Source organism: Strongylocentrotus purpuratus, unplaced genomic scaffold (assembly GCF_000002235.5).
Source record: "Strongylocentrotus purpuratus isolate Spur 01 unplaced genomic scaffold, Spur_5.0 spur5_scaffold_4, whole genome shotgun sequence".
Classification (NCBI taxonomy): domain Eukaryota; kingdom Metazoa; phylum Echinodermata; class Echinoidea; order Camarodonta; family Strongylocentrotidae; genus Strongylocentrotus; species Strongylocentrotus purpuratus.
The window spans coordinates 27,440,020-27,467,601 of NW_022145610.1; the positions used below are offsets into that span (position 1 = coordinate 27,440,020).

Consider the following 27,582-nt stretch of genomic DNA (forward strand, 5'->3'; position numbering starts at 1 on the left):
TCTAGGTTGATTCCGTGGTGTACAGTCAATGGTGTGTATAATTGCACGCGTAGAAGTAGCTAGGCGAGTGCCAAGCCGGCGACCGTGTGATACAGCATGGTGCAGGCGCGGATCCAGGATTTCTTAGGGGGGGGGCCCAAATTTGAAATTATGCGAGCCAAATATTGGTACGTAATAGTGACCAACAGTGACGTAATGCGGGGGGGGGGGTCGGTGCAGGGAGGGGCGATTTCCCCCCCCCCCCTCCCTCCTCCGCGAAACGCGGAAGCTTTGACGTTTTATTAAATTATTAGAGAAAGAAGACGATTCGTTGTACCATTCTCGAAAATAATTCTCGTCTGAATTTAATTTTTCCCCTCCCGCGCAGAGCGCGGAAAAAATTTACGATTTATTAAACTATTAGAGAAAGAAGACGATTCGTTGTCGAGTTCTCGACTCTTAATCCTCGTCTGAATTCAGTTTTCCCCCTTCCTCGTGAAGCGTGGAAGCTTTTACGATTCATTAAATCATTAGAGAAAGAAGACGATTCGTTGTACCGTTCTCGACTCTTAATCCTTGTCTAAATTCAGTCTCCCCCCTCCCCCTCTTGCGCGAAGGGCGGAAGCTTTTACGTTTCATTAAGCCATTAAAGATTCGTATTACCGTTCTCGCCTCTTAATCCTCGTCTAAATTTAGGTTCCCCCCCCCCCCCTTCCCGAAGCGCGAAGCGCGGAAGCTTTTAAATTTCCTTATATCATTAGAGAAAGAAGACGATTCGTTGTACCGTTTTCGAAAATAATCCTCATCTGAATTTAGATTCTCCCTCCTCCCGCGCGAAGCGCGGAAGCTTTTAAGTTTCATTAAATCATTAGAAAAACAAGACGATTCGTTGTACAGTTCTCGACTCTTAATCCTCGTCTGAATTCAGTTTTCCCCCTTCTGCGCGAAGCGTGGAAGCTTTTACGATTCATTAAATCATTAGAGAAAGAAGACGATTCGTTGTACCGTTCTCGACTCTTAATCCTTGTCTTAATTCAGTCTCCCCCCTCCCCCTCTTGCGCGAAGCGCGGAAGCTTTGACGCTTCATTAAACTATTAAAGAAAGAAGACGATTCATTGTTCAGTTCTCGACTCTTAATCCTCGTCTAGATTCAGGTTCCCCCCTCTCGCGCGAAGCGCGGAAGCTTTTAATTTTCATTAAATCATTAGAGAAAGAAGACGATTCGTTGTACCGTTCTCGAAAATAATCCTCATCGGAATTTAGTTCCCCCTCCATCCCGCGCGAAGCGCGGGAGCTTTTACGTTTCATTAAGCCATTTAAGATTCGTATTACCGTTCTCGCCTCTGAATCCTCGTCTGAATTCAGGTTCCCCCCTCCCGCGCGAAGCGCGGAAGCTTTGGCGTTTCATAAGATTATGAGAGAAAGAAGATGATTCGTTGTACCGTTCTCGATTTTTAATCCTTGTCTGAATTCAGTCCCCCCCCCCCTCCCCTCCTGCGCGACGCTGTGACGTTTCATTAAATTATTAGAGAAAGAAGCCGATGCGTTGCACCGTTCTCTATACTGTTAATCTTTGTCTGAATTTCAAAGATGTTCTTTGTCTGCTCCTTTTTCTTCCTACGTCCTCTTCCGATTTGGGGGGACCGCCCCCCCCCCTCCCCCCCTCCCCCCCCCCCCTGGCTACGCGTCTGCGGTCAGATAAACACATTTTGATACCTTGTTTAACCCCGCAAGCGGTCAGATAAGCATTCAGGGGCCCGTCTTAGGGCCCATGGTGGGGTCGAGGCGGCGGAGCCGGCACTGGAAGCTCAGGGGTTTTAGGCGTTTAATTAAGGTCAGATGAGCATTTTTTTTGTATACCTTATTATTTTGTGACACTGGCAGGTCACTATTTGGCGTGGGGTCCAGGGGGCGGAGCCGCCAAAAATCAGGGGTTTGAGGCATTAAATTACCGTCAGATGATCATCTAAGGGCCCGCCGTAGGGCCCTAGGTGGAATCCAGGGGGCAGAGCCCCCGGAGGCTTAGGGGTTTTAGGCATTAATCACGGTCAGATGGGCATATTTTGATGCCTCATTATTTTTTAACACTGGCAGTTAACTATTCTTTCATTCTTGCTCTCATTCTATATTATTTCTCTTTAATATACTTTTTCAAAAAAGTGGGGGTGGGGGGGGGGGGGGAGGGGGGAGCTCGGTGCTCCCGATCCCCGCCGTACCTCGGGCACTGACATGTAGGAATCTCAAGAATCATATTTCTTGCCTGGCTGTAAATTTAGGAATTTGTCATTTTCCAACAAACACATACAAACGTATAATTTACTAAAAAGTGAGGAAAAATCTCGGAAATTATGTCATATCAGCATTATTTGTAATCCACCGTTGTGGAATTAGAAATAAACCACGTTTGAATTTGATTTCCCCCAAGCCCCCCCCCCCCCCCCATCGGTACGCCAGTATCTCCTCTTTTCCTTTTTTATTTCCCTTTCCTTCCTTCTCTCTTATTTTTTTGATTGGGGGGAGGGGGGGGGGGGGGTCAACAGCCTGGGAGGCAAGGCCCTTTCGCCCCCCCCCCCCCCCCGATCTCCTTTTTCCCCCTTTTCTTTTCTTCTTCCTCTTCTTTCTTTCCCTTTCTCTCCTCTTTCCCTTTCCCTTCTTTTCCTTTCTTCTCTCTTTTTTTTTGCGGGGGGGGGGGGGGCCAAGGCCCGCTCGGCCCCCCCCTGGATCCGCGCCTGGCATGGTGTGCGTGGTGTATGGCAATGACGAATGGTTACATATACAGTTCACATCGATCATAAAACTATCAAAATTTGCAAGTTTTCAAACGAAAAATCCAAACAAAATTTGGTTTCACAGGTTGACAAATGTTCAAAGAACACGATTTTAATAAAACCAAATGAAAATGTGCAAGTAAAAAGTGGATTAAAAATGATAAAAATCTCGTGATTGCGAGCGATAATCTATACACGTCTACTCTCGTCGGGCGCCATCTCCTATCTCCTTTCTGTCTAACAGTAACAGTTAGGCCTAGATATATACCATTAGAGTCTATAGGCCAGTTTTAAGAAGAAACGGCGTAGGCCTGTATGCAAACTTGTCATTGTCTTAAAATTGGCCTAGAGAGAAGAGTGCTAGATCTAGATCTATCTAGACTCTAAATCTAATGGCAATGCCAATGGAATGCATACTAGTAATACTAATAGCCTAGGGTCTACTGTTACTTAGACAGGAATAACCGTCTGTTCTCCGGAATGCTACGTTTACACTATGTTCCCGGCGGCCACGGCAGCCTCGTTTGCCCGAAACATAGTGCGCCGTGGGATTTAGACCAATTTTATCTCTGGATTCAAGTTTTGTTACGTCTTGCCAAGTTTGCTCACGGTCTACCACGCTATCCGTAACGGGCCGTGGGGGTAAGGGGATGCTGGGTCCCGGAGGCTCCAAGGCGCACTACGGTTCGGCCCGCGTTCTACCACGGATGCCAGAAGGTTCCCTCCCGGTCCGTCACGTTCTGATCAAGGTCTGACACGTTTTTCACGTTTCGTCAAGGCTTTGTACGGATGAAACGTGGACGCAGGGCAGCTTTGGAGCACGTTTGTGCCGGCGGTATAAAAAGAAGGTCTCCCAAGCAATAGCAATCATGGTATATCCTGAGACCTCACGTTGTGTCAGACCGTAGTAGAACGCAACGCGCCGTAGCGTAACGTTTGCCCATACGGTCCCCCGCGTTGTGTCACGTCAATCCCGTTTCGTCCACGGTGGCCTGAACCGTGGTTGCCGTGGCCGCCGGTAACATAGTGTAAACGTAGATTTATCATTCACATTTCTCAGCCTTCCCGGGCATCACAAAAGAGGTATATGACGTCGTTACCGGTAGATCTAAAAATGAGTAACGTGTCGTTAGGACTTAGTCTAGGGATCTAACGACAATTAACGTTAGTTAGGCCTAGATCTAGATCTAGAGTCTAGTCTAGATTTCTAGATCTAGGCCTAACTTGTTACTTGTTATATAGACTAACAAACAATAGTTAGGGTCTGGACATATCAATTTCATGGGACAGTTAAGCGTTCACCCGTCCGTACTAAAGAAAGAGATTTTCAGCGCCCGTTATAAAGGCATGGGAAGGAATCAGAAAAATCGTACTTTGGCCGGGTTTGATAGGTTTAGCATTAGTTGTGGAGGCTGTTCGAAACAGATACCAACATCTATAAAATGCCTGATATTTCCTCTTTTTAATCATGTAACTTTTAATAATTTTCGAAAAGAAATAATTCCGTCATTTTTATGATTTCAAAACACTTATGGGTAGAATTTGGAAGAGATTTAAGCGTAATTTAGAAGAAATGTGCTTGTTCACGCCCCCTGTGTGACTTTTCCATTATACTTACGCGCAGACGGTATAAGCTTAAAATTATATACCATGTCGAGAACACAGGTCATTTCTTCAGCTTTCATAATATATGAGATATATTATGATTAATTGAAAAATAGGTCCGTCAAAATGATTTGACAAATCGTTATGTCTGTAAGAAAATACAACCTGAAGTGGCTTTCTTGAGTCGATGCGACGTGTGCAATAGCAATGTATTGCTCGCCCTTACAACGCTGATGTCTAATTGAGCATGACGTTTAATGGTAACAAAATGCCACTTATTCATATCTATTAGTTAAATGAATGTAACCAAACTATTAAATAATTATATAGGAACAAATCTCAGGCGCGGATCTACGGGGGGGGGGGGTTTAGGGGGTTTAAACCCCCCCCCCCCCCCCCCTTGGGCGGCCCAGAAAAAAAAGAAAAAAAAAAGGGAAAAAAAAGAAGAAAAAAAAGGGAAAAAAAGAAAGAAAAAAGAACGCACGCTGGAGAGAAACCCTTTCAAGTGCAAATATTGTGAGAAGATATTCAACTCATCTGGTAACTTAACCAAACACATGATAACTCTGGATATAACTGTGTATTAAACTGTTACTTGATTTAAAAAGACGTTATCATGCACTGCTTTTTATGGTCTCCATTGTGTTAATAGATGCCAGGAAAACATCACTTACGGGGTTCAAATAAACACCCCCAAAAAAATCGGCTCGCCGCTTCGCGGCGAGTGGACGATGCTCCGCATCGTCATTATTTTGGTCAAACCCCCCCCCCTTAGCAAAAAGCTAGATCCGCCCCTGAATCTTTCCATATCATAAATAACAATTCTTTTTCAAAATTAGTGAAATTAAGATTTACTAATAGGTATGTATAGCCATGATTAAGAGATTTTTGTTGTGTAACAGGCCTCCGGACCGTATCCATTCTACATGCAGGGTATACGCGTGTTTACATGACTGTGTATACTACGCGCACTGTAATGTATGCGCTTAATATGCCGTGTGTGTTGCCAAGGGTATCTCTGTGTAGCCGCGTGATAAATTGGTGGTTTTTAGGTAAGATGAAAACGTGAACAGGAGTACCTTTTTTGTTTAAATGAAGGCACGTGTCGATAACGTTTAAATCTAGTTCAAAAGGCACTATACTTTCAAATCACTTAAAATACACTCCCAAAAGAGGTTACTTTTTAGTGTTCTGTTTATTGGGAGGCCTACTCATAGAACGGTAAATCTTGCACGCTAATCTAAGTTCTATTTCATTGGTTTAAGGTTTAAAAATTGAAACTCAATATTGTGTTAAAGTTATAACAGAAAAGATAATCTTTATTTTATAATTCCACGGGGGCGATTTTTAATTTTGCAATCGCCCCCGTGAGCAACCTGACGGGGGAGATTATGTAGCTCACGGGGGCGAATCGCCCACCGCCCCCGTGTATTTTGAGCGCTGTGTCCTGATTAATAACTACAAAACCTCTCATATGTTTTGCTCTATATTCATTTTTCAAAATATTTGTTTTGTGGTTATTCCTTGCAATGTCAAACTCTTAACTAGTATTTTTTAACATTTGTCATGAAGAAAAGTTAACATATATTGAACCATAACATTTGCAAATTCACTTTAAAGCCCCTCTGCACTAGTTTGGCCAGGAGGGATTAGAGGGATTAGCGTGGTCACTGGTTATCTCATTAACTCGGCTCTCAATTAACGTACATGTAAGAAAAAGAGGATCATGGGGGACCAACAGGAACCGCTTAGTCATTGTTTTCTATATATAGAGGGAGCAAGTAGCTACAAGTAGTACAGTGGGGCTTTAAAGCTTTTCTTATACAGTTGTACACTTATTTGCCGGTTCATAATAAGTGTGTGTTTTTTAATATTTTTTTTAAAGGGAACAGCAGCAAACTGACAGCAAATGTCTCGGCAAGAGAAGGGCATGATGGAGCAGCGTCCCACACCCGTCCATCACCAGACGCTCCTGATCAAATCGTTTCAACATCAGAAATGAGCCAATTTGAAGCCCTTTGCCACAGCCTGGACATTAATTGGTTTCGAGAATATCAAATACCATGGGAGAAGATGAGTACGGCCTTCATGAACACCCTTTAATATTGCTGGGGAGCGGCCAAAGCCTTCTCAGCGTCGAGAAATGGTGCGTGTCTTGATTGATGATGTTCGAAAGGTTTGCCCAAATCCCAAGAAAAAGCAGCTGAGTCATATCGCAGAGAAAATTGTCGCGAGATATCCATGTTCATTTAAATATGTTATTGGAGGACATACACTTGGCACCGGCTACGACTCTTTGTTGAGAAACCTGACAGAAAAGGCCTACAACGCAAATAGAGGCCAGTCCGTGAAAAGAGCTGGTACACCCCAGAATCCTGATCAAGATCATCTAAAGCCTGTCAAGAGATCCACAAAAGTAACAGATAGCTATGGCTGCATTAACTATGATCCGCAAGAGCTACCTCCAGGAGATACATCAACATCTCAAGAAACAAAGAGGGAGGAATTGAAAGCTGCCTTCCAGGCAGGGGAGAACTCCAACTCACCAAGCATCCAGGAGAATATGCCAGTCACATAGTTCACACAAAGAAAGGACATACTTGGACAAAGTAAAATTCCTGACCACATGAGAGACTGGCCGTATCTATTTTGTGAGAATGAAATGCTGATCCATTTTCAGGAGTTGGTGGGGATACAGATGAAGGAGACTTTAAAGCACTCTTTGGAAACCAAAGGTAGAGTCATTCTGGAGTTCATGCGGGAAGCTGGAAAGAAAGAGCTACGAAGCACCCTTGCTGACATTGAAAGAGCTAGAGGACAGTTAGGCAATGACAAACCCGAAGTACCAGGATTTTTGTTGCTATTGACGCTGTACCTCGGTGAAAAGCCAGAGGAACTCTTCAAAGAAGCAGAGGTTAGTATTGTTTACAGTCTACTTGAATTGAAAGATTTGCTTGATACCTTATGCATGTTATATTAATTTTAAGTCCAGTTTCACTTACACGTAAATCACATTTTCCACCTGCAGTTGAAACAAATATTCTGGTGCGAGATGGCGGATTCTATGAAGAGTAGTTAAATCACTGACAAGCATGAAGATATTTCTATGTAAAACATTCAGATGAGACTACAGTGTACTTCTAGTAACATTAGAAGTAGTATTAAGTGGTAGTTGTATCATCACCATCATTTTAATTGTAGGCCTAATTGAGCCATGTGGAAAATGACGAAAAAAATACTGGGACTTTTTTTGTATCTTCCTTCTAAATCTAGTATAAAGCTGGAAATAATGAGCTTAAACACAAATTTGGATCATTTAAACTATTCTTTAAATTCAGGAAACCGACACAGCCAACGAGGTTGAGGAGGTCGAGGAGTTGCCGTCAACGCCTGTCTTGATTTCTTTTGGTACGTAGTAATTCATTAGATAATGAATACCGGTATCCAATTTTCATGTAAAGAATTATTTTTTTCCTACAATTTCAAAATCTTTTTATGTAAAAGTAGAATTCAAATTATACATATGTATGCAGTGGCTTTTATAGTAAGTAACCATGTTTGACAGTTCATCTCCATTTTATACCCCCCCCCCCCTTCAACCACCCTCGTCATTGTTCGTTCTATCTCGCGCAGTGTCGCGATTTCACAATACCCCTCCGTTTAGCAGAGATATCGTATGTTAAACAGAATAAAATTTGGAAAAGCTTACATAACCACCCTAGCTTTGAGGGAGGCGAGTTCAAAACACATGGCTTTACAGGCTTGTAGTTTATGTTGTAAAGAAATTGCGTGCCGAATTACGGCGTGGTCGCGCGGTCGGCGGCCGAGATCAGAAGGGGGGCATCATGCCCCCCCCCCCAGTCCTCAATATTTCCGAAATAGCCCAGTCCTTTTAGGGTTAAGTCTATTTGGTGACTGTATGAAGTTGAGAGACCTAATGTACTCCATCTGGGATCAGACAAAATAACAATGCAAAATCATACTTCAGATGCCAATGCGCTTTTGATAAAACTTGGAAATCTATAACCTATAAAATATGTTTTTTGTGTTGCTTCCTGTGCCTCAGGTGACATGATGGTGGCATCACGGTTTTGCCTTGCTATTGATGTCCATGTTGTGAACGCATCTATTCCTACTTTCATTGCTGGACTGAGGATGCTGTTTGCATCACATTACTGCTTTGGCATTGCATACAACCCTGAAGTTTGTGCAACGTTGAATTTTATGCAGAGGTAATATTATCAATTATTTTATTGCTTTTCCTATTTTTTTTTTTTTGGGGGGGGGGCACCCTTTTACAAAAGTTACTTTTTGGGGTCTTCTGTCCATCCCGTTTTCGTTCTGGCAATAACTTAAAAACCAATGGATCAACATTGCATAAAGGATTGACGAACGGATCAGTTATTATTAATGAGACTCTGTATTCCACTCGATTCATGGATGTCAGATTTTAGGGCTGCAAAATTACAGATAATTACATATGTTGTTGATGTATAGGGCACTTCTTGGACAAGCTTTGGAGTCTTGATGAGGATCTGTTGTTAAAAAGAATGTAAATCTAACGCCCCTGCCCCTAGCTCGGATCAGTCAATTATTTTTCATGGGGTCTGTTAGCTCGTCTGTCCAGCTCAGGGGTGGGAGGTTAGTTAGCCCCCTTACCTTTAGAGAAAAAAGCAAGTGTTGAAAAGAAAATACACATGTGTTTTCTAACTACATTTCAGTGTTTTTATGAAGCAAAGGAAGAGCCTTTCTTAACTTCTTGTTTTAAATCCCTAGTTATTCAGTTTGGGTCAACCCATGAAGATCACAGTCAGTGTATTATTATTTGCCAAAGACAAAGCCATGACATTAATACAAATCAATCGTAGAATGAAAAGAGTTGCATGTATTTGGGGAAAGAGAAAGATGTGGTAAATAAGTATTACCTGATGGTCTTCTTTTCCAATCTGTGGGTGCAAAATGACCTTGAAGTAGTCAGATAGTCTGTCTTTAGTTCTCCATTTTTAGACTAGGTCTGGAGGTCTAGGCTTAGACCTCGACATTAATTCTCTGACTGTATTCTGCCCAATCACGTCATTCTTTCGACTCAAAATACACCCACAAGTGATCATGCTCTATTCATACTCATAGACCTCTCTAGTCATATTCTCATTTATCAGACTGGTACTGCACTGGTCCCTTGTTGTTCACGATCACCTTTGACTGGCCAAGAACCCAAGTTCACCTTATTATAGTTTCAACGCTCCTCTCAGCTCCGTTCCGTCCTTTAATATCTCGCAATCTGACACTATTCACACGTTCATCGTCAATCCACGTACCGTACTGTAGAATTGCAATTGCAAGTGTAGAAATCAATTGTCGAATACCAATATAATGTCTCGAAAACTTTAATTTTGAAGCCTTTACTATAACCACATTTCACGTTACTCACGTCGGGTCGATCACAATGTTATTATACAATGATTGCATCCATTCCAATTGTTGTCCAAAACCAAACAAGATCATAAAACGGAAATATGAAGTAGGGAGAAGAGGTTAAAATTCTGTCTTGTTTCCAAGGGTTACTGCCAGTGATTATTCGCGCCTTTCCTCCCCTCAAACTTATTAAATTTTAAAACCGACAAGAGATGGCGCTCTTGCATTAGTTTGGCATCTACATTTCCGGCCCCTTAATTTTCAGAGGCAAGCCGACAGAAAATTACACCTTTTCTTATACTTCCAAAAAACAATAATAACCATATGGCTTTCTCGAATCATTCTGATTAAATCTTATTCCTGTATTATTTTCAAAAGTTCCTGCTAATAAAAACTCAAAACCTTTTCAAAGTCAAACTATATACACGTAACTCAATGTAATAAAATATGCATAACTGTGGCTCTAACATGCCACAACACCTACATGACACAAAAAACACCTCAATGCCATCATTTAGAAAATACCAATGACAATTTAACCTTTAACTAGCTTATGAATGTCTATACTCCTGATTATTATCAGTTTGTCAAACAAAAACCAACCAATGTCCCTCTTGTGGCTCTTTTTACTATCTTTGGACAAGAAAGCCCGCTTGTGTCACAAAATGAAAGATTTTTGCATAGGTTAGTAACTTGTAAACTCACTATAATGATGTTGGCACCTTAAGAAAACACTCTGGAATGCTGCAATGCAGCCCTATCTTAAAAAAGGCAAGTACTGTTGACTCCAATACATAGCACAGATAAACTGAATTTTGTTTTGCACCGATATAATAAAGACATGCACAATGAAATCAGGCCTTAGCTATCAATAGAATCTTGGTAACAATAATATGCTTTGGTCGTAAATCTGTCCAACTCTAAATTCTACTCAAACTACAATAAAAACAATGACAATGAGAGCCACAATATCGCAACAAAGATTTAAATGGTTAAGAACTAGATTAACCACTACCTCTTATTTTAGGGTGTACACTTTCAAGTTCCATTGAATTCAGAAGTATACTGTGGACTAAGACTATCAAACAACTCTCCTTATCGAAACATTTCATCAGATGACTAGTCTTGATTCAAACTCTTGTCACTGAGCTGAATCCCTTTTTTAACAATGTTCGCAATAATTTTGGACTTTTGTTATTTTCTGTCTCTTTCAGAATTTGTACAAATAAACAACACAATCGAATGTCATGTCCCTTCTAACGAATGCAGTAAAGCATTTCTTTCGTGCAAACTAAGCATGCAAAGTGTCGTTTTTATATGTACAGTAGCTATGTAACAACAAAGCAAATGACACTATTTGTTCAAATCATGCTATCAAACACTGCCATTTCTATAAAAGAACTTTCCAAATGTAAATATCCTGACACTAAATCTGAACATAGCAAAATTATTTCACCTCTAATTATATACAACGAACTCATTTGCTATAAAAACATTAACGTCTTCAAAATAGTCAAGTGTGTACAGTTCTGCCTTCACTAAGCACTATTAATGCCCATAATACAATTTTTATCGTCTTGTATAAACTCTTTGAAATTTTGTCTCAGAACCAAAATAGCATCTGCTTTAAAATAACCTGTACACCAAATATTTGCGTCAACACAAATATGCACATTATATACATTCCTTGATTCCTAAAAAATCTTTACATTGTATCCTTCAAAATAATAACCCATTGCCTTTTATAATCATGCACTTCACATAAATCTACACTTTAAAAGCAACACAAAATATGCTTCCAAATATCTCATATGACATTTTAAATACATGCAAGATTTTTCTCTCCTGAGTTCCTGACAAATATTTACCTGAAAAGTGGAACATGACCCAAAGTTTTGTATTTGACTTTTGTTTTCTACTCCCTTTTTTCTGTCACAGAAATTTAAATTTAAATATTCATATTCTAGCAATTACATCATAGATGATCAAACAATAATTCATATATTTTACATATTCAATATTTCTATTATCTTCTCTTTCAACTTCTAAAAGACATCTGTGTCACTGTGCCCACCATTTCAAAGGTACATTGTACATACATTTTACACTCCTCAAATGCAATTCACTGAATAACAAAATATGCTTATGAAACTGTTAGAAATAGCATTCAAATTGGCAAGAATCCTTTCTACATGTATACATAAAATGCATTTTCACTGAGTCTCTGTCTATATCATGTTCAAATAATCTGACTTTTTCTTTTAAATGTCCAAAGTCTGAGTTTATTCCTTAGTCAGTCCATGATAGCCAGATTTTGCACAATAATCAAGTCTTTTAGTCTTTTTCGAATCTGCATACTCTGTGCCTCTGCTGCCATCTCTACGGCTTGATTACGCGACAGAATAGAAGGTGCAGAGTGATCCAACTTGTGACTCCTAGTGAACAAATTTGCGTTTGGTCCAATGAAAACATTTCACTTGGTAAATACATGAAGTGGCGGCGCTAGGCTCGCACCATATATCACAATGATAATCTTTTCTAAAATCAACATTTTCCAAGCTTGTGATCCAACAATTAAAGGCTTCGCGATTGATCCAAATATATACTTGAGCTTTATTATGGCGGCGCTAGGCTCGCACCACTTATTACTTCACACATATAATTATCACAAACGGACTCCAAAATTGATTTCCAACTTGACTTGCTCCAAAATTTGATGAGTTGGTCCCGTGAAGAAACTTAAAAGGTGTCTCAATAGCGTATATCTCTTATGGAATCACAATTTCACAAATTCAAAGTGCTCATGAATCTCCTTCCAAGAGGAGACACAGTTTGCTGATGGGTCGCGAATAGGTGCCCGTCTTGGTCTTCACCTCCGCCCGTCGAACCATGCCCTGTCGATCTGGAGTGATGCCGATGATTACTCCCATGAGCCAGAAGTTACGAGGTGCTGTCTCGTTCACTACCAGCACTACGTCACCAACCTGGATGTTGCGACTAGGATGTACCCACTTCTGCCTGGCCTGGAGCTGCGGCAAGTACTCTCTCAGCCAACGTCGCCAGAAGACGTCTGCCAGATATTGAACCTGCCGCCATCTACGTCGTGCGTAGCAGTCGGTCTTCCTACTAACCGATGGGGGTAACATCGGGGTAGCCTTCAACGTCAGGAGCTTGTTTGGTGTCAGAGCCTCTAGATCGTTAGCATCGTCTGAAACCCTGGTGATAGGTCTGCAATTGATAATGCCTTCTATTTCACAGAAGAGTGTCTGCAAACTTTCATCCGTCATGGTCTGCTGTTTGGTAAGGAAGAAGAGCAGCTGTCGAATCGTCCTGATCTGTCTCTCCCATACGCCCCCGTGGTGTGAACCTCCAGGTGGATTAAAGGTCCACTTGATGTTTACTTGCAATAGTGAGTTGCTGAGCTGGGCCTGGTTCCAGCTCTCAAGTTCTTTTCTTAGTTCTTTCTCAGCCCCAACCAAGTTCGTTCCATTGTCCGATCTCATTTCTCTGACTGCTCCTCTTCGAGCAATAAATCTCCGAATTGCTGCGATACAGGAATCCGTATCTAGTGAATCAGCCTTCTCTATGTGTATGGCCCGAATGGCGAGGCAAGTGAACACTACGCCATATCTCTTGACTGTAGAGCGTCCTCTTTTCACTCCTATCGGCCCAAAATAATCGACTCCAACTCGTGTAAAAGGTGGATCGTCCGGTCTCAGTCGGTCTATGGGTAGGTCGGCCATCTTCTGTTGGATTACCCGCCCTCTTTGACGTCGGCACTTGACACATTTCTTGACGACTTTCCTGATGGCTGAAATTGCACCAACTATGTGATATCGTTGCTGGAGTTTTGCCAAGACATAGTTTCTTCCCATATGTCCTGAGTTTTCATGAATGTGCCGCAAGATGAGTTCAGACACATGTCCTCTCTTTGGTAGGATGACTGGATGTTTTGCTTCTTCAGGCAAGGCTGCCTTGTTAAGTCTTCCTCCTACTCTAAGTAGGCCATTGTCCATCTGAGGGTCTAATTTGTAGATAGGGCTTGATTTTCTGACCCCTGGCTGCAACCTTCCTGTCCTTTGGTTGACATCGTGTGCCTGTTTCCTCAAAGCCACAACCTCTACTGGGAATGCTCTGTCTTGAACGTGTATCAGTATTGCTTCCTCAGCTTGTCTAATATCTTCCACTGTCAATAACATGGGTGGATTCTCTCGTGTGTTCTGCTGACCTTTCATTTTCTCTTTCAGCAGCCCTTTCAATTTTAGTAGCCATGCTACTCCCTTTCTGAGGTGGTACCAGTCTGAATAATGGTTGATCAATCTTTCCAGGACATCATCTTCTTCCTCTTTGCTCACAGCAGTGGCCATACATTTGCTCTCACTGGCCGTTACTTCCGAGACCTCTGTAACGTACATCTTCTTCTTCTTCACCTCGGGATCATTGTTTACGTCGTGTGATGCATTTCTGGGTTGCTTAGGCCACTGGTCCTCTGAAGCTTGAAGAAATTCGGGTCCTTCCTTCCAGAATCTCATTGCTAGGAATCGATCTACCTCGACTCCCCTGGAGCATACATCTGCCGGATTCAGCGAAGTTTCTATGTGGTGCCATTGACTTGATTCAGATCCTTCTTGTATCAGGGCAACTCGGTTGGCGACGAATGTCTTAAACCTCCCTGTTTCGCTTTGGATATACTGTAGTACAGAGGTACTATCAGTCCAGAAGAAGGTCTCATCTACTGGGATGTCAAGTTCTTGTTTTACCATTTTGTCTATCCTTACTGCTACCGTGGCGGCTGTAAGCTCCATTCTCGGGATCGACGTCTGTTTAAGAGGGGCCACTCTAGATTTGCTCAAGAGGAATGAGCATTGGACTTCATCCCTGGTATTCACCATTCGCAAGTATGACACTGTTCCATATCCCTTCTCACTTGCATCTGCAAAATGGTGCAGTGTCACAGACTTTGGGTTTTCATACCCCTCTGGCTTCAAACACCTGGAAAGTTTAAAGTCTGACAGTCTTGGGAGTTCTCTTTTCCATGTTTCCCATTTTTTCAGCAGGTCTGGTGGAATCGTCTCGTCCCATCCTAATCCTAGTCGGCAGAGGGTCTGAAGTAAGTGCTTTGCAGGGAGTAGCACTGGGGAAGCACATCCTAGTGGATCGAACAGGGAGCACACTGTTGACAAGATACCCCTCCTTGTGGCTGGCTTGTCTTTCAGCTGAATCTTGAAACTGAAAACATCTTCATCTGTATGCCACAGCATGCCAAGTGCCCTCTCTGTTGGCAACTTGTCCTTGTCAAAGTCTAGCTCCTGCACTGTACTTGCTCTCTCCTCCTTGGGTATGGCATTCAATACTCTTCTGTCATTGCTCACCCATTTTGTGAGGTGGAATCCTCCTTTCTTACAGGCTTCTTGTAGGCCCTCTGATAGCTCTGCAGCTTCCTGGACTGTTGAGCTTGAGTACAAACAATCGTCAACATAAAAGTTGCGCTTGATGATATGTGCCACCTTGTCCTCTGCAAAGTCTTCTGCTGTGCGCTTCAGGGCATAATTGGCACAAGCTGGTGAAGATCTAGCCCCAAACACATGAACAGTCATGCGGTATTCCTCAATAGGTTGAGCGACATTGCCATCTGGCCACCACAGAAATCGATGTAGATCCTTTTCTTCCTTTAGCAGTTTCACTTGTGAGAACATGGCTTCTATGTCTGCCATTACTGCTATGCGGTCTTGACGAAACCTTGTTAATACACCCACCAAACTATTTGTGAGGTCCGGCCCCTGTAGAAGATTGTCATTCAGTGACTTGCCCTTGAAAGAAGCTGCACAGTCATACACCACTCTAATTTTTTGCTTCTGTGGGTGATATACACCGTGGTGAGGAATAAACCACATCTTTCCATCTTCTCTAAGGAACTCGTCTTCTGGTACTCTTTCAGCGTACTGTTTGTTCAGCACCTTATCCATAAACCCTGCATACTCCCTATGGAACTGCGGCTGTCTAGCGAACTTCCTCTGCAGGTGGTTGAGTCTCTGCTCTGCCATGGGCCTGTTGTTGGGCAGGTCGACGTCTCCCTTGAATGGCAGTCCGATTTGGTAATGCCCTTGTGTTAGCTTGATGGATCCTTCAACCTTTTCCATAAATCGTTTATCCTCTTTGGATTCTTCGACTTTATCTTCCATCAAGCGTTCTGAAAACTCAGTGTTGTAGAGATTATTTAGCTGTTGCTGAATATCTTCCATCACGTGGACTCTGTGGGAGGCTATCTTGGACCCACTTCTCTCTTGCTTGCAGCTTCCAAAAACCATCCACCCTATGATAGATTTGCAAGCGAATGGTCCGTCGTTCTGACTATTGATAACCTGCAGTGGTTCCATTGCTTTAGGGACGTTATTGCCAATGAGGATGCCCACGTCTGCATTGATCTCCGGCAAGTTTATTTCTTGTAAGTAGGGCCATCTTGCAATGTCATTCCTTCTCAGTATGTCTGACTTGTCTACAGGGATGGGCTGTATGTAGACGTCAGAAAGTGGTATATATGTGTTCTCATTCACATCAGCTACCTCCAGGTCTTGCAGTATGCAGGTCTTGACCAGCTTATCATCTGTTAATGTTTGAAGCTGGATAGTGCGCGTTCTTCCTCTGGCATTTAGTTTGTTTTTTAACTCTTCTGTGCAGAAAGTTGCGTTACTCCCGTTGTCAATGAATGCGTATGTGTGTACACATTTCCCTGTCTGCTTTGAGCGTACAGTCACAGGCACAATGGCCGGTTGGGAGTCCTGCATAGAAGTGCGGTTGGATAACGTGCGCTTTACGTCTGGGAAATTTTCATTTCCAATTTCTTCTCCTTCTGTTTGTCCTTCCGAGCTTTCCTCCTTCTTCCTATTAGCTCCAACGTCGTCATTAGTACGTTGTTTCTCTGATTCACCATTCCTTTTCACTTGTTTCGATGGTGCCCAATCTCTATGAAGAAGGGTGGGGTGTAACCTTTGACAAATCTTGCAGGTCGTCCTCTGTTTACAGTCCCTGGCAAGATGTGAAGACTGAAGGCAGGCAAAGCACAGTCCTTTGGATTTGCAAAATGCAAGTTTCTCCTCATGAGGTTTTTTTCCTAGGGCCTTGCATTCTGCTGTAAGGTGATTTTCCATGTCACAATACAAACACTTCGCTTCCTCGCTCTTCTTCATGCTGGAGCTGAAGCCCTGTTTCTTCCCTGGAAAGGGTTTTGTCTTTGTCTGCGTTTCTCCAGCTCTGGCAGGTCCTACAATATTGCCATAGATAGGGTTGTTGATTATCCGGGCCTGTTTACTAATGAAACTAACCACGTCTTTGAATGAGAGTGGCTCGTCCCGATTCTGGAGTATGCCGTCGACATAGCTCCTCCATCTATCTCTCAGCCTGAACGGCAGCTTTGATATGACCATCTTCAAGTGTTGTGCGTGGTCAATCTCCTGTTGAAGGTGTAGGTCCTTAGCCAAATTGCCTAGCTCAGTCACAAACAATGAATAACTAAGCAGGCCCTCCGGATCCTCACCTCTAATGTTTGGCCATGCCATTGCCTTGATGATCATAGAGTCCAGAACATGATGCTTATCGCCAAACTTGCTTTCTAGCAGCATTGTTGCCTTGTTGAATGCTGCCTTGGAATCACCTCCATACATGCAGCTTCTGACCATCTCATTCGCCTTTCCCCTAGTATATTGTTCCAAATAATATAGTTTGTCAGAGTCCTCCGATGTCTTGGACTCTATTACATGCTGAAAAGCCCTCTTAAAGGCGTGGTAGTTCAGGGGATTCCCGTCGAAAGGCTGAATGTTCCTTTGCGGTAAGGCGGACTTCATATGACATTCTAAGAGCATGTACGTAAGTTGGGTTTGTTGTCGCTGCAGCTCTACCCAATCAACATCACTATCAGAATTTGTTCCACTTACTCGTACATCTTGCAAATGTTCTCGGTTCTTGCGTCCTTGCGTTGAACTCTCTTCTGAGCAATCTGCATTCTTGACTTTGTGACTTGTTTGGTTCCTATCACTTTCATGTGTTACATGAGCAAAGGTTGGTAATGCAGGTGGCTGGTGAAAAACTACCGTATCGTCGAACTGCTGTAATGCTGCTGCTTGGGCTGTAGCTGCAGCTAATTCGGTCTCAACAGCAAGTTGCTCCTTTCTTCTAATTAAGTCCTGCTCTTCTTTCTCGAGCTCCTGTTTCCTTTTTAAACTCTTCAACTTTGCTTGCCATTCTGCTCTCTTCATGGCTGTTTCCATCAAAAATTTCCTGGAATGTGATGTTGATTTGCTTGATACTTGAGATACACTGTCATCTACTTCAACCCTCTCCATCGCTGAATGTTTTCCTGCGTTCATTGAAGGAGAGTCAAACAGTTGGTTGACTTCCATCCATGGGTCTCGATCATGCAGTAACGGGTCCATCCGAATACTAGTAGCTGGATCTTGTTCATCCTGCCCTTCCATGATGATCTGATCCACTGACACAACAATCCTAATGTGGGGCTGTATCCATGACGGCTGCTGTCAACCTAAGGCTTTCAAGTATGCATTTCATGTGCTTATTCTTCTATACCACATTCACTGTTGCAGGTTTTCCAGCCTCTTTCCATATTCTGCACCGCTTGTAACTCAGGCGATATCAGCTGCAGCTAACCGGCATATTTCTGATTTCCAAAAACTTCCTGAAATAGCTCCACTAGTATGTATGCCACTACTAGACTAGACCCTCTACTCTAGCCTTCTGTAATTAAGAGCAGTAGCCAGTACAGGCAGTAGACATATTCTCCATTCTTGGCTAATCTCTGACTGACATTTGTCCATTCAAATCAACCGTAACATCTGGCCTTCTGGGCATCTAAATATAATGTAGATCTAGTCTAACCTCTATACTCATACTAGACTGGAGTCTAGAAATCTAGTCTTAGTCATTGTAGATTCTACGTCTACATCTCAAGTAGATATTTCAGGATTCCAATTTCTTTATCCTTTTCAACAGATTCCTGAATGCTAACCAGTCTCTTTATTTAACATCGTTAGGCCTTCCTCTGTTAGCTTGTGAAACTAGAATTTTAACTTAGAATGTGGGTGCAAAATGACCTTGAAGTAGTCAGATAGTCTGTCTTTAGTTCTCCATTTTTAGACTAGGTCTGGAGGTCTAGGCTTAGACCTCGACATTAATTCTCTGACTGTATTCTGCCCAATCACGTCATTCTTTCGACTCAAAATACACCCACAAGTGATCATGCTCTATTCATACTCATAGACCTCTCTAGTCATATTCTCATTTATCAGACTGGTACTGCACTGGTCCCTTGTTGTTCACGATCACCTTTGACTGGCCAAGAACCCAAGTTCACCTTATTATAGTTTCAACGCTCCTCTCAGCTCCGTTCCGTCCTTTAATATCTCGCAATCTGACACTATTCACACGTTCATCGTCAATCCACGTACCGTACTGTAGAATTGCAATTGCAAGTGTAGAAATCAATTGTCGAATACCAATATAATGTCTCGAAAACTTTAATTTTGAAGCCTTTACTATAACCACATTTCACGTTACTCACGTCGGGTCGATCACAATGTTATTATACAATGATTGCATCCATTCCAATTGTTGTCCAAAACCAAACAAGATCATAAAACGGAAATATGAAGTAGGGAGAAGAGGTTAAAATTCTGTCTTGTTTCCAAGGGTTACTGCCAGTGATTATTCGCGCCTTTCCTCCCCTCAAACTTATTAAATTTTAAAACCGACAAGAGATGGCGCTCTTGCATTAGTTTGGCATCTACACAATCCATACCTGTGATCATGTATGAATAATGTTTAATAAAGGTTTTTCTGTTCTTTGTTTAAAAGTGGTAATTTACATGTCTCAAGATTATGTTTCCATTTTCTCCTCATATCAGGTGCCTCTTCAGGATCAACCCCGACAGAGGGTCTAAGGCTGTCAAAGGGAAAGCCAAGCATACCACTCATCCAAAAGTCCTATGCCTGATCAATAAAGTGAATGACTATCAGTGGGGAAATTAGTTTGATGAGGATATGGACTATGCATTTTTGGCGCAGTAGTTGAACTTTAGGCTGAAGAAAAAGACTCAACAATTTTACAAAGATATGCATGTACTATAGTGCAGCCCCCTGAATACCTGACTATCATTCAGGTTTGTTGAGCTGTACCATCTGCAGGCATACGTGTCTTCTTTATGGGTGTATATTTGAAAAGTTGATTGGGAATTTTCAATGATTTGCCTTGAATTATCATACATGTATTTTTATGCAGGTAAATTGTAATTTTACTGCATTTTACCAGGGGATTCCATGACATTTGCTCCGGCGACAATGGCTCCGATGGAATATCTGCACATTAAGCCAAACTTAAAACCTAACCCTAATCCTAATCCTAACCTTATTCTTAACCCAAAACCCTATCAAAACTCTAACCCTAACCCTATGTCTTCCGAGAAATTAAGGAACAATTGTCGCATGAGCAAATGTTGCGTCACCGACCAGGGAGATAGATGTTGTTTGTTTGTTAAATGTCATCTCCCTGGTGGGGGTCAAATTACAATTGACCTACAAAGAATGATTGCACACATTATGGCTTGTATAATGGATAATAATCACGAATGAATATTAATGTGCATTTATCCATAGCATTCCGGTTTGTTAAGATATTTTGTTTGTAGGCATATACATCGTAGTAGGCCTACATCATAATTGTATTGATTGATAATTTTATAAATTATCACATGTAAGTATACCTTGTGTATTAAAAATATATGCTCAGAAGTATGTACATGTACACCTGTATATATATTCAATTTAGGATTCAAGAGTGTTACAGATCCTACTACATAGGAAATAGAAAATTTAATGAGGCTAATAAATGTAATTAACCCATGGAGGTTCAGTGTCTCCTTAAGCAGTATCTCTTGATCATAAATGCTATCAATTACACATGAGATATCAGAAAGAGAAAAATAAACTGAAAATTTTGATTCCATTCCAATGCAGTACATGATGCCGTTCCTGAATACAGGCCGTTTATCTTACTCTAATCCTTAGTCCTTACTCTCTCTCTCTCTCTCTCTCTAAAATGGCAATGCAATGAAAAGATATAATCACTGTTTAAAAATAAAAATTTGCAATTTTTAAATCTAATTTTGCAATTTGCAATTATCATTCATTTTTACTCATCTTACATTTACATTTTTTTTCTTTCAAATTGTGTAATAGGTGAAAAAACAACCAATAATTTTTGCCTATTTGAGGAGGGAAAGCTGATTAATTTAGGCCATAGAAAAGTTCTGTACCTCTATGAGGTAATGTAATTAATTTGTGTAGGTCTAATTAATGTAATTCTGACAGTGGTTGTTGTTATGCTTCTTTGTTTAGAATTTTCAGAACTGGGAAAGATATTGAGTTATATCCATGTCAACTATTGTTAATATTGAATAATTACATAATATTGGCTGCCCTTGAGTGGTATATCGGATATATTGCATTTAGCTTGCAATATTCATGCTATCTGAATGCAATATACCTGATATACCACGAAGAAACAGCCAATATTATTATTATTATTATTATTATTATACAAAAATTAAAATGCAGTCATTTTACTGTGGAAATTAGTCTGAAGTTGAAATAAAATTAACTCTTGACAACGAGAGTGACAAGAAGCATTGTGATGTCATAATCATCGACTACTTGCATCGATCACAATTGACGCGCATTCATCTTTTGCCCTTGAGCGAGCGCCTAATTGATTGTAACGATATTGCACAGAAATTCCTCATCTGTGGAGGGACGAAACATACAGAAGAAAATTAAAGTAAGGGATTCAAATACATAGTTTTATTCTTTTGGAAACAAGGCTACTATGTGTAATAATAATGACTAATTAATTAAAGTAATTCTGACAGCGATTGTTGTAAGGCTAGCTAGGCCTAATTCTTTGTTTAGCATTTTCAAAACTGAGAAAAATATTGTGTTATACATTGTATCCATGTCAACCATTTTTATATTGATATTGAATGATAATGTATAATAATTGATTAATGTAATTGATAAATGTGACTAATGTAATTTTGACAGCAATTGTTATGCAAGCTTTTTTTTAAAGCATTTTCAGAACTGGGAAAAATATTGTGCTATACATTGTATCCATGTCAACCATTGTTATGTTGATATTGAATAATAATGAATAATGTTGATGGCTAGTGAATATCAATGATTTCGTATTCACAGTATTCTTGTTCGTTGAGCTATTTCACCTGTAGACATGATCCTGTGGATATTAAAGGGCAATTCCACCCTGATATTCTGTCGCTTTGTATGAAAGCAGAAAATTTAGAAAAGCAAATCTGTGAAAGTTTGAGAAAAATCTGACACATAATAAAAAAAGTTATGCATTGTTAAGTTTAGAGATTTAAACAAATTTGCAACGCTGAGTGATGTCACTGATGAGCAGCTCTCTATTCGTTTGTACACAAGAATGGAGAGCTGCTCATCAGTGACATCCCTCAGCGTTGCCAATTTGTTTTAATCTCTAAACTTTAACAATGCATAACTTTTTTTTATTATGTTTCCGATTTTTCTCAAACTTTCATTGATTTGCTTTTTTAATTTTTCTGCTTTCATACAAAGCAAAAAATATTAGGGTGGAATTGCCCTTTAAGTTGTGGTTTGTATTGCAAATCACACGTCATAAGTATCATACTTTACTTGATTTTTTTGCCACTTGAAATAGACTCAAATTCAATCATTACAATTAGATGTCAAACTGTTACACTGCATTTCATTTAAACTATTCACAGGTATGCTAAACGTGCATAAAATTGTCTATAATAAGTCATTTGTGTTTATGTTCAGTTGTATTTTCCTATTTCCCTAATAAACCATTCAGGAAAAGTAAAGGAAATCTGTAGCAACATTTTGTATATATTTGTTGTTGAAACTGTATTTCAATTTACAGCATTCACTGATTACAGGACATTGTAAGTTGTATTTACAGCACCTATGTTGTAAATTGAATTACAGTTTTTGTTTGGCATTATAGCTGCCAACCGTTTCACCGTAAAATTTACAATATTTTTTTACAGTGTACCATGAATCAATTTTTCGTTACCCTGGTTAAAAACAAAACACGAAGAGGTCGCCGAGCAGGTCAGCGATGAGGACATTAATAGTGCAATTCAAGTATAGGATGCATGGTTCTGTCCGTACGCAATCGCAACTTTTTTCGAAACATCAATTCGGGGGCAATTTTAATACCTTATTGTACCGTATTGCCTATACAAATCATATTCGAATTACGTAATGCGTTATTGTCATGTTTGCACATTTCTCAATAGGTGACGCACAAGGTTATTGAATTCTCGAAAGTAGTTTCTATCCTACTCTTAGCTGGGGGAACACTGATAATCACAGTGGTAACAATTCGTGCCCGATAATTTAAAAAAGTTATTAGTAATTTGGAGCTTTTGAGTAACGGTCAAGTCCCTCAAGTACTGCAATAAAAACCAAAACAATCTATTGAAATTTCACTGAAGGAATATATGTACCAGCATTGATAAAGAATAACAGCGAGGGAAAACACATGATGAATGCTCACGAATATACTATGAATATTTTAGTTAAACATGCTGGAACATTAGAGTGAGTAATAAAGGTAGGCGGTTGAGGAAGTCTTTGCCATAAAATAACAAAATTATACAAAACATCTTGTTCGAAACACTAAAATTGCCGATAAACAAATAGGAGTAGGGAATTATAAAACTGTAAATAATTTTATTCTTCAATAGTAAGATCTATTTTTGGAGAAAAATGTATGTTATTTACCTCCCATTCCATTACCCTTGTTTCTAGTATGGCGATAGCCACCAAAATGTGCATGTTTGAACCGCTCTTGATGGCTGACGAAAAAAGGCGACCGAAAGATGGAGCAACTGTCTTGATCATCTTGTCACGACTGCAGCATTAGTGAAAAGGGGATCAGAGAAGGAAACATGGACATTAAGGAAGAAGAGAGTATTAGAAGAAGGAAAAAGAGAGAATAGATCGTTTGGAACGGTGGGGAATTATGATTAAAAAGGGAATAGAGGATAAAAAATAAACTTGAAAAAAAAATTAAGTGACTGAAATAGTGTTTAATCAATGTTTCGTTAGAGTTCTACAGGTCCATTTGATTGATTGTATTTTGTGGAAGAAACAATATGCTACACATATCATATCAATATAAAGTATAAATGGTGACGAATGCAGACGAATGCAGACGAATCAGGATCATCCGAATTTCGAATTTGAATCCATCGTTGGTTATAATATTGTCGTAAATGTTTGGGAAATTGGCGGCAATGAAACATAATTATTAGCTCCTCTTGCCATGTAAATATTCCCACTTCGAAGGGGAAAGATTCCCTCTACCAGTGTTTGCCAGATCCTCAAGTTTTCTAACCTGCAAGCTTCGATCATCTTCCCGACTGCATCCTTGAGTGCGCCTCCCTGATTGTCCCAAGAGACGTAATCTTCATTACTGTCTTCATTCTCTTGGTCAGTTGGCTCCCATTCTATGGGTTCCTCCAGGATTCGAATCATCTGCTCAATGGCATCCTCATGACCCTAACAGACACGTGCGGGCAGACCAGATTTAGTTACTGCATTCTTACACCAACCCTTGTGGCCGAGATGTCGTGGTATTAAAGTGGTTCATGCACTTGACTCTTAATCTAATGGTTAAGGATTCGATCCTATCCCAGCACTAATGTCATTTGACTAGTTATTAATCCACATTTGCCACTCTCCACCCATATGACATTGGTAACCTGATAAATTGCTAGGGTAATAATAACTAATAACTACAAAGCCCGCAGGAAGAGAAGTTTTAATACTGATGTGGGTCGCTTGGGTACAAAAAAATTATAACTTTAATTAATATTATTATCATCATTATTATTATTATGGTTTTCATTAGTTTTTGTTGTATTGTAACCAGTTTCCAGCACAGGCTGCATGCACCAGCCGATGTTGTGCTTCCCCTTATATTTGAACTCAGATTCAATAGCATTTGATGAAATAGGTCAACGACTCTTTTGCCCAAAGGACGATTCAGCAGCCCCACCGTTCGTCGGTTTGTCAATTTTCGATTGAGCCACAAGAGATGAACGAAAGTATAAGAATATCTGTACTTAATAAATGAATGAAGGTGCTTAATGGCTAACGTTTTCTTTCTAAAGGGAATACTTCCTAAGCATGGAATGCAACGTAAACACCAATTACATAAAATTTCATGAACTCGGAGGACTTCAAACTTTGTCATATAACCTCAGGCTACACGGGTTTATACAGCCTAGACACGCGATATGTCAAGGTATCTCTTAATTTGATCATTTTCTCCATAGAACGACTTTATTTCACACACCGCAAGACCAACTCCACACCGACTCCATAACCGACCAATTCTTGAAAATTGTGGGTAATAATATAAATGTATTTTGTTCGGTCTCTGAGTGGTCTGGTGTCAGTCACGTTGATGTGTTTGGGGTATAAAGTGGGCTGGATGAGAGGTTTAAAAGAAATCGTTTACAGGCATCTTAAACATTAACTATAGTGACCGTGTATATAGGAAAGAAATCAGAAAGTGATTTTCTTACCTTCCACCTCACATCTTCTTTCTCGTCAAATATTTCCTTGGCCAGTTTGTAGTATTTATGCGTCTTTTTCTTCATATATTCGATGCATAGTTCAACCATAAGTTTCTCATGCTCGTTTTTCCTGTGAAAAAGTGGAAATTGTATTACTTAATTCGGTGATTGTTGACTTTAAAAAAAGCGAAGTTCATTTAATGGTGATTCTGAAAAATAATTTTACTTGTTGCAAATTTCCTTGGGCTGATTATGTTAACTATTACAGTTTATTAATTTGTCGAGAAAAGCTTGTAGCCTTTTTATTCATAGGGTAATACTCTCACTCTTGCTTGGCTTTCATCGGGTGTTCAATTCAGGGGCGTTATTTAGAGGATGCGTGCGTGTGCGTGTGTGTGTTGTGCGTGTGTGCGTGTGGGCGTTTGTGTGAGGGGTTATTTGGTCCAAACCTTTCAGCTGTTGCTAGTCATATTTCGTGACTAAGAGCATGTGAAGAGGAATCCTTTTCAGGAGACATAATTTTGTATGCTACGACAGACTTCCATTATATACTACCGTAAAAAGAATAAGAAAGCTCACAATTATTCCTCATCATTACCAAAACTTAACACTTTCTTCAAAGATTGAACGACAAAACAAATATTAAAGGGAAATCCAAATTTTGAATCACTTTAATTTGTTTGCATGAAAGCAGAAAAATGAGAGAAATAGAATAGCGAAAGTTTAAAAAAATTAATCGGACAAATACTAAGAGTGTTATGAATGTTTGACTATGCGAGTTTCAAATTGGAGTTTATTCAATGGAACGTGACTGGACACGGACAAACCTCCCGTTTGTCGTGTACATTATGATTTTTCTCCTGGGTGCCTTCTCATTTCGGGCACTCATGCTCAAAATATATTATTGATTGCCCATTGTTATAGCTCCTCTAAAAGGAAAGACCCTCATGAGTCTTAACAGCTTTTTTTTTTTTAAATCGACATTTATTAAAGTCATTTTGTGTGTTGAACTTGAACAAATGGGAAAGATGTATGACACTTGAACTGCCCATACGTGATTGCAAATTTCAAAAGTTCTTAACTTTCTTATTTCCCGTTCGCTTTTATTCACACTTTGACCAACCTGCTTCTCCACTTTGTCTTCTTTATTTAGAGTATGGTTGCATGGATTTCCATTTCAAGATTGAAAGATGAAAATTAAAATTATTGACTTACGCTGCCTTGACTCTGTCTATGATGTCGTCCATGAGTTCATACTTGCAGGCCTCGGCGAACTCCTTGCTGTCATCTTTCTTGATTTCCTCACTAACTCGAGGAAGGTACGTGGCAGGGTCCACTGACTTGTCCTTCATCTGTTTCTGCAGCTCGTCATATTTTTCAGCCATGGCTAACTTGAAAAGCAATGTGACAGAAACATGGCACACATTAATTATATAGAGAAAAGTAATAACCCTGTGCCTATACTGACGTAACATCAGCAGCAAATAGCGACAGGAGGCAATTCTGCAGTCATTTATTTGTATCACTTTCCGTGATTCTTGAGTCAAAATGTGTAGGTATGGTCTTACGTTGGGAGATGGTTTTGAGGGAGCTTGCATGAGCTACCCCACCCCTCCTCCTCCTCCTACCGCAGCCTTATATTCTGGCAGCAAAAACTTCATAGTTAGAATCGACCAGGTGAGTTGTTCTTTTATTATTAGGCTTTATATTTCGTTATCTAGATAATTCTAGTATATTATTTCGTATAAATTATATCAATTAAGTGCCAGAATTGAAGGCCTAGGATAAAATGAAGGGTTGAAAATAGACTTACAGATTCCACAATAATGGCGAACGAGGAAAATATATGACCACTTTAACTATCAGTGTTATTGACAAAGGTCAATAAATGTAGAGTTTAATGCCTGTAAGCTTTATACACTTTAGTTCACCGAACTCTAATGCAATCAATATTAATGATAATATTAATGACTTGAGCTTGAAAACACAAGAACTATGGGACAACACAGAGTGGGCTTTTTACATTGTGCCTCAAATAAAAGCAGACTAACCCGGATGTTAGTTTGATCGACCTCCATCGGCAATAATATTCACACGTTATCCCACTATACCGCAGTGAATATTAGACATGAGAAAAATGAACCCAGAAATAATCAATAACA

General features: G+C 40.3%; 1 protein-coding gene across 1 annotated transcript; it reads right to left on the minus strand.

The window, feature by feature from the left end:
• Positions 1–12,568: 12,568 nt before the first annotated feature.
• LOC100890121 lies at positions 12,569–26,805 on the minus strand. Its single transcript, XM_030997283.1, has 5 exons — positions 26,636–26,805; positions 25,430–25,550; positions 24,235–24,398; positions 23,619–23,748; positions 12,569–18,295 (listed from the first exon to the last, which is right to left on the minus strand). Exons 1-5 carry the CDS (start codon positions 26,803–26,805, stop codon positions 12,569–12,571), a joined length of 6,312 nt encoding a protein of 2,103 aa, XP_030853143.1.
• Between the last annotated feature and the right edge of the window lie 777 nt (positions 26,806–27,582).

Bases quoted from the DNA above. Each gene is read 5' to 3' on its own strand.
- LOC100890121 (XM_030997283.1), bottom strand. From the start codon at position 26,805: ATGGCTGAAAAATATGACGAGCTGCAGAAACAGATGAAGGACAAGTCA. The intron at 25,551-26,635 runs GTAAGTCAATAA...ACTTTTTCACAG, and splicing joins ATAGACAGAGTCAAGGCAGC to GAAAAACGAGCATGAGAAAC. The intron at 18,296-23,618 runs GTAAATAACATA...TTAGGTTGACAG, and splicing joins CAAGGGTAATGGAATGGGAG to CAGCCGTCATGGATACAGCC.